The sequence below is a fragment of the Callorhinus ursinus genome, unplaced genomic scaffold (assembly GCF_003265705.2).
Source record: "Callorhinus ursinus isolate GAN/ISIS: 27379988/994484 unplaced genomic scaffold, GSC_fseal_2.0 scaffold55, whole genome shotgun sequence".
Lineage (NCBI taxonomy): Eukaryota > Metazoa > Chordata > Mammalia > Carnivora > Otariidae > Callorhinus > Callorhinus ursinus.
Genome location: NW_027397117.1, coordinates 1297869 through 1305171, shown reverse-complemented (window position 1 = coordinate 1305171; position 7303 = coordinate 1297869). Strand labels below are relative to the sequence as shown.

General features: G+C 64.4%; 1 protein-coding gene across 3 annotated transcripts in view; it reads right to left on the bottom strand.

Annotated features, from left to right (window-relative positions):
- Positions 1-453: 453 nt before the first annotated feature.
- The window catches only part of COL26A1 (collagen type XXVI alpha 1 chain), a 140578-nt gene continuing 133728 nt past the window's right edge, over positions 454-7303 (bottom strand). For all 3 annotated transcript variants that reach the window (XM_025864737.2, XM_025864736.2, XM_073884196.1), the window contains exons 10-13: positions 5997-6032; positions 4593-4640; positions 2702-2786; positions 454-1977 (exon numbers count right to left, since the gene is read on the bottom strand). In XM_025864737.2, the coding sequence (XP_025720522.1) occupies positions 1817-1977; positions 2702-2786; positions 4593-4640; positions 5997-6032 (330 nt within the window). In that variant the 3' untranslated portion in view covers positions 454-1816. The remainder of the gene's footprint in view (positions 1978-2701; positions 2787-4592; positions 4641-5996; positions 6033-7303) is intronic.

Genomic DNA, 7303 nt, shown 5'->3' with positions numbered 1-7303 from the left:
AAAAGGGGCTCAGCCCTCCAGGGGAGGCGCTCACAGCCCTGCCTCCCGCACCTGTGTGTACGCTCTGGGCACAAGGGGGCTTTGTACGAGGGGTTCCCCCATGAGCCGCCCTCCTCCGCCCCTCCAAGCCTTTACAGAGGCCGTTCCCCTGCCTCCAGTGCCCTTTCCTGTTTAGTCGACTCCCACTGACCCACTGGGAGCCAGTGTCCCTTCTCCTCCACGGCCCCTCCCCTGGCCCCTGACAGTTTAGGTGTCCCCCCTGCTGGGTTGCGGTGGCCCACAGCCATGTCCTGTGCCGTGTGTGCGGCACCGTCCTCACATCGGACCACACCGTCCCTAGGTGGGAAACTTCCAGGGACGGCCTCCCTCAGCACCTGCGTCTCTGTGGCCAGGAGCCCGGCTCCCAGGCCTCCCCACCAGCAGCGCCGCAGGACACCAGAGCCCCGGGGTGGGGAGAGCACCTTTATTGTCAGAGAATTCCAGACTTCCCGCCCGCCTCTGACTGCCACCGCACCTCGGCCCCCAGGCCGCTCCTGCCTCGCGTGGGGCAGGGGGAGGTGGCCGGGGCCTGGCCACAACCTCCCGGGAGCACCAAGGATGCCGGGGACAGACAGCTCCTGCCCTGAGGGGAGACACCACCCGGGGTGGCACCCAAACCTCTGAGTCAGCGGCTGAGACGGGGTCCTGGCCCAGCAAGAGAGGAGCACCAGGGCCAGTCTGGGTCACAGGGGACCCATGGCCTGAGAGGCCCTGAGGGCTGTGGTCTGAGCTGCTCTGGGGTCCCCGGCCCCGGGTGTCTGCTGTGGAGCCCGCTGCCTGGGCCCACAGCTCTGAAGGGGGCAGCGTCTCTCCTGACGGGGCCCGGGACTCAGACAATGTCCTGTCTCTAGGTGGTCAAGGGGACGTGGGACTTGCCACATGCTGCAGAAATGGCCAACCCTAGAGACTCCCAGAGAGGGCAGAGCTGCCGTCCCAGGAAATACTCCCTCCTCTGGGCTCAGGGGCAGGAGGGCCCTGCTGGGCTGGGTGGGTTGAGGCTGGGAGGCAGCGGTGGGCAGTGCCGGTTTGGTCGGAAGGGTCCTGCACCCCAGGGCCCCTCTCTCACTATCCCCAAGTCCGTGGGAGTGTCCCGGGTTTATTCAGGGTCTCCCTGGCGCTGCCAGACCCTGGAGCAGACCCCAAGCCCGGGGACGGGGGTTGAGGAAGGAGGCCCAGGGCCCTGCGTTCCTTCCCTGCCGGCCAGTCCAGTCCCCCCGCCGCCCAGCCCTGTGCCCACCCTGAGTTTCTCCGTGAAGAGAGGAACCTGGCACGGTCAAGGGTTAAGGACCCGGGAGGCCTGGGTTCAAATCCTGCCCCAGCTGTCCTTGGTCCCGTGGCCTCGGCAGGTTATTTATACTCGCCGGGCCTCCGTCCTCCCGTGGAAAGTGGGGATATCAAGCCTACCTCCTAAGGGTTAAATGAGACGGTGCAGGGAAAGCTTCTTGGATAGGCCCAGACTCAGTAAATGATGAGTATTAGGATTATTCTCACGCCTTGCCCAGCCCACCCAGATCCTGTCTCCTGCAGAAAGTGAGGGTGGGGAGGGCAGGGACCAGCAAAGGGCCCTGCCAAGGGTGCTGGGGCCCTCTGGACCCTGCCTCTGGAGCTGCCATCTGTCCCCAAGTCCCCCCAGGCCCTGGGAGCCAGTGTCCCTTACGATCGTCAGCGTCCAGAGCCCAGGCCCACTTGGGGTGTCTACAGGAGCCAGCCGGGCGACACAGGCCTCCGGGCCGGCTCTCTGGCAGGGCTGGGGCTTGTCCTGGAGAGCTGGCCTCTCTCACTTGCCGCCGCCGGCCCGGCCAGCCCTCCTCTGCCCGGGGTCGGGGCCGAGCAGGGCAGCGAGCATGCCGTCAGGCGGGGAGCCACCACGCTTCATCTTCAGGTTGGCTCTCAGGGCAGCGTCTTGGCCAGAGCCCCCCTCGGGGGAGGCCAGGGGATCTGGAAGGACAGCAGGAGGGTGGGCTCACGCAGGGCGTCAAGAGCACTCAAAGGCTCCCTTTGCTTCTGGTGCCCAGCCAGCAAGGAAGCCGGATGCCCAGCGAGGACAAGGCAAGACAGCAGCAGCCTCCCTGGTCACGCAGGCACCCACCCCCTCAGGCGTCCGCCTGCTCACCCTGCGGCCAGGGCTGCCCGGGGCTGGGCTCCAGGCCCTGCAGGGCTGCCGGTCCCCACCTGCCGCAAGGGCCTCCCACCCCATCAGTGAGCACGAGGCTCTGCAGAGCACCGTGGGGCAAGAGGAGGGTGCCTTCACAGAAGAAGAGACCCTAGAGCAGGTCCTGAAGCGGGAGCTGGTGGTCAGCCGGTGGAGGGACTGGCCTGAGCAAAGGCACGGAGGTGGGAACGGGAGCGAGGAGGGCCTGGGATGACTAGGTGGTGGCTCCAAGTCGCTGGGCACCAGGCCATGCTGGGCAGGGACTTGGGACTTGAGGTGCCTGGACATCGGTCACGGGCAGTAGGGAGCCACGGAGGGTCCTTGAGCAGGGGAGGCACAGGGTAGGGTCCGCCTGGGGTTTGGGGACGGCCAACTGGCAGCCAAGTGGAGGTGTCGTCGAGGCAGGCAGACCGGAAGGCGGCACGGAGTGGGGAGGCGGGGGCAGCGGGGCTTCCCAACTCCACGGCCAGCTGCAGGTCCGGCTGGCCCCAGGCCCTGGTCGCAACTCACCATGGATCCCAATCATGTGCTCCAGGATGAGGACTCTCTCTGCTAGGATCTTCAGGGCCTCCCGCAGCTGCTGTACCCCCTCACCCTGGCGGGGAGGAAGCAGCCAGGGTCAAGGCCAGCCACAGAGACAGGCCATGTCATCCCAGCCCTCCCCGCTCCTGCCTCCTCCCGCTTTGTTCCCATCCTCTCAGTACAACAGGCGTCCCAGCTTGGATATCCACGTGCCAGGCCTGGGGTTTGCACTCTTGTTTGCAGACAGGAAACCTGCTGCACAGAGAGGGTAGCCAGGGTCCTGTGGCCACACAGCCTGGCTTCACACCCAGACCCATCCCCCTCACGCCTCGGTTTTTCCTGCTCCGGGGGCTGCCCGGCTGCTTCCCCTGGGCGCCCTTCTTTCTGGAAAATGCCCGGCCAAGGGCAGAGCACCTAGCATGGGTGGGGGTGTTCCGCAGGTCTCCTGAGAGCTCTCCAGGTGTGGCCACCCCAGCAAGAGAGAGAGAAGGGAGAGCCGCTGCTCCTGGAACGTCAGCACGAGGGCACAGGGAGGACAGGCCATTTCTGGGGACCCAGCCTACACACGGGCAGAGGACCCTGGGCACCGAGACCTGTCAGTGAGCTGATTTATTGAGAAGACAGGTGTCAAGGCCACTTGGAAAAGGCAAGTGATGGTGAGGGGCTCAGGCCCCGCGCTGCAGTCAGTCCCAGAACAGTGCCTCTTGCTGGCATAACATGACAGCTCTGTCCTGACGTTCAGAGTTTAAAACAACACAAAGGGATGGGGCACCCGGGTGGCTGGACGGTGAAGCGTCCGACTCGATCTCAGAGCAGGTCTTGATCTCGGGGTCGTGAGTTCAAGCCCTGAGTTGGGCTCCACACTAGGCATGGAGCCAACTTACAAAAAAGCAAAATAAAAAAACGAAAGTAGAGCAAAAAGTGACCTGTGTTAAGGAGAAAGGTCCTCCCCCGCAGCGAACCAAAGGCCACGAGAAGCCACACTGGCGGCAGTGTCCGGGATGGGGGTTCAGGGCCCCACCTAAGCCCCACGCCCCTGAGCCACGGGATGCACGCTTACGGAAGGCGAAGGGAGAAGTCCTAAGTACCGTTTCCCTCTCCCCTTGCAAGTCTGCGAATCTCCCTGCGAATCTGTGCCCATGCCTTGTACCCACATCTTCCTCCCGCTGCCTCCTGTACCCACCACAGATGCTCTGGCTCCAGCCTCCCCCCTCCATCCCAGCCCACCTCCCCAGTCACCCCCAGGCTGGCTCAGTAGAGAACCCTAGATGCCCACTCTGCTGGCCGCCCCCCGAGCTCTGACACACCCAAGGGGATTCTTGCTCGCAGCCTGCAAGGTCTCCCCTGCCGGCCCCACTGCCCTCACCCCCTTTATCCATCACCCCAGTCCCCAGCTCCCCTCCTCCTCCCAGAAGACAGCAGGTGCCCATGGTCATGCCCGTGCTCCATCTGTGTCCCCTCCCGGCCCCATCGTGCCCCGGCCCCCGCCTGCTCCCATTCACTCCCCCACCGTCCCCTCCCACATCCACCAGCCCTCTGTCCACCTGCCCACGTATCCTTCAGGCCACCAGCGCCGTGACCCTGGGGGCACCGCCGCGCACCAGGAGCTGCTCATGGGGGATTGCTGTCCCTGGAGAGGGACTCCACAGCCTGCAGCCTCCATAAATGAGGGGTTCTCCCTGGCAGGGTCCCCCCGGTCCTCCGACCCCGGGCCAGTCCCCCATCTGCACGCTATGCTGCAGGCATTACGTCACTCACCGGCCTCCCCCGGCGGGCAGGGACCCCCTTCACCCCGTAGCCCAGAGCCCTGTGCCCTGTCCCTCCCACCGGGACACAGCCGAGGGGGCAGGAGGGGAGCACAGCCCCCAAGACCAGTTACCTCTGCAGCAGCTTTGTCGTCTTCTTGCCCCTTCCCGCCAGGCTCGCCCTAGGAAGAAAACCGTGCAGTCAACCACCGGTGTGCGTGTGTATGTGTGCGGGGCGGGGGTGAGTGGGGGTGCCTCTCTACCCTCCCCAGCTTCTCGTGCAGACCATGGGGGCTTGGCAGGGAGTTAGGAAACGCTGGGCAGGCAGAGCCTGGGGACAGGGGTGCTGGGGCCCAGAGCTTGACAGTTGCACCCAGTGGAACTCCCGCCCTGGGGTGAGCAGAGCAGGGGAGCGCCCAAGGCCCCACGCACCCCTGCCCAGCCCGGCATGGTTTGGCTTGGGGGCTTCACTGGGCTTCAGGTTCGAGAACCCGCAAGCTCAGGTCTCAGCCCTGCCAGGAATCAAGTCCCCGCTTCTCTCTGCCTCCACCCCTAAAACAAGGCCAGTAATATTGGCCTCACAATAATGCCCACGTGATATCCAATGTGACTTGGAGCAAGTTACTTGACCTCTCTATGCCTCCGTGCTCTCATCTCTAAAACGGGGTGATACTGCCTACCTCCTGGGAGTATTCGGACTAAATAAATCAATACTGATAATGAGCTTTGATTGGAGCCTGGTGCCCGAAGTTCGGGGACAGGAATCACCATCATAACCAGAGAGAAGCCAGGAGGAGGCATGGCTTTGGAGGCTAACACTCCCGGGTTTAAATCTTGGCTCCATCATGGCCTCACTGTGCAACCTTGGGCAAGTTACTTAACCTCTCTGAGCCTTAGCTGCCAGTTCTCAAAAAAATGGGGAAAATAAAGTCCTGCCTTGCTGGGTCGCAACTAAGCTTAAACTCACTATGGATGAGGAGCGCCTCCCCTCCCAGCACATAGGAGGTGCTCAGCAAAGCTCCATCCCTCCTCCCTGGCTCTCTGCCCCTAACTTTAGAATCGGTCACAGAGGAGGTGCCTGCCTCCTTGGCCCTGCAGGCAGGAGTGGAGACTCATAAATTCTTGTTTCCAAGGAGGGAAATTCGAGGCCAGCTGTCGGCGCCCTTACTCCTGGAAGGTTCAGAGGAGGGAGGAGCTCCGAAGGCCACACAGCATGTTAACTCAGGGGTCTGGGCTCCCCGGAAGAGACCTGAGGATGCTCATCCAACCCCCTACCAGGAGGCTACTTCAGTTCTTGCTCACACTCCCAGTGAGGGGCTCCCCACTTTCCAAGGGCACCCCTTCCCACCTCGGGCAGCTGGGGTCACAGGCAGGCGGCCCCTTCTCTGGGCAGGGCAGAATCAGGCCATGTTCAGGGTGGCTGTGGGGCTGAGCTCAGGCCAGGCCGGGACAGACCCCCCCCCACCCACCCGGTGCCCTGGGCCTGCACCCGAGCCCACCGCCCTGGGAACGGCCCAGCAGCCCAGCCCCCCACTTACAGCCGGTCCTGTCACGCCCCGCTCTCCGGCCAGGCCCTGCAGAAAGGCAGACAAAGCAGAGGAGTCCTTGCCTGCCCCCCTAATACCTCCGGCCTCCCCTTAGCTGCTCCTGCCCCAGGATGGGGGGACGATGGTGTGCAGATGGGAGGGCCCCTCCCGGGCCACCCTCCGCTGGCTCCTCCCTGAGCCCAAACCCATGCGTCTAGCTGCCCTCCCACTTCTCCACCTGCCCACAGGGGGGTGCCCCACTCCACCTCCCCCAAGTGGAACCCTGGGTGCCCCCCCCCAAACCCACCGCACTCTGCAGCCACCTCCCAGGGAGATGGCTCCCTGTCCTCCCAGCTGCTCCCACGCACGCCCAGGAGCTAACCTTCCTTTCCCTCTCTTGCCAAATCTGTTCCATGCACCAGACCTGTCACCTCCACTTTCTAAACACGTCCGTTCCCTTCGCCGCTTCCAGTGCCACCACCTGAATGCAAATCACCTTCTCTCTCCCCACATGCTTCCGTGTGTCTCCTCCCTGGACTCCCTGCCCCACTGCCCCCCACCTTCCGCTCCCCGACCACAGCCACAGCCCGAGGGGTCTCTTAAAGATGTAAATCACATCATGGGGTCTCCCTCCCTGAGACTCAGAGCCCCCCTTCCCTGTGACGGAAACCCACACTCCCACAAGCCTTCTCTCGGAGGGTGCCCCTGGGGTGCCTGGCTCTGGGGGGCCTGGACTCCCCATTTACCTGGCCTGTCGTACCTGAGTCAGGAACAGATCGGGCCTGAGGGCCTCCTGCCACCTCTGCAGCCCCAGGCCGCCCAGCCCCCAGGCCCTGCCCACCAGCCGGCTCTGGGCCCCTATGTTCCCGGCCAGAGCTCCTGGCCACCCCTCCCCGCGGCCGGTGTGCCTGCCTACCCCCTCCAAGCTGCGTCCTCCTGGACGTAAAAATCCCCAGCAGGGACAACAGGAAGTAGATCCGGAGTCAGGGGACACGGGTTCTGAATGAATGTACACTCTACCAGGCCACACTGTGGCCCCCCGGGCCTGGCTGTACCCTCGGCTCGGGCTGTTGGCACCCTGGCTGTTTGGGGTGTGTGGACTCCCGAGGTCCCAGCACTTACAGAGCCAAGGCCCAGACTCCCGCCCCTTGCAGCATGGGGGTCACCGCTAGGCACCCCCTCCCCGCCCAGCTGAGCCTGAGTTCCAGGGACAGCGGGGCGCTAGGGCTGGGCGGGCCCTAAGGTGGGGGCTGCAGGAAGCCCCACCAGCAGGACACCCACCCCTTCTGCTTCCGGGCTGCCCCTCCCCGGGGTGATTT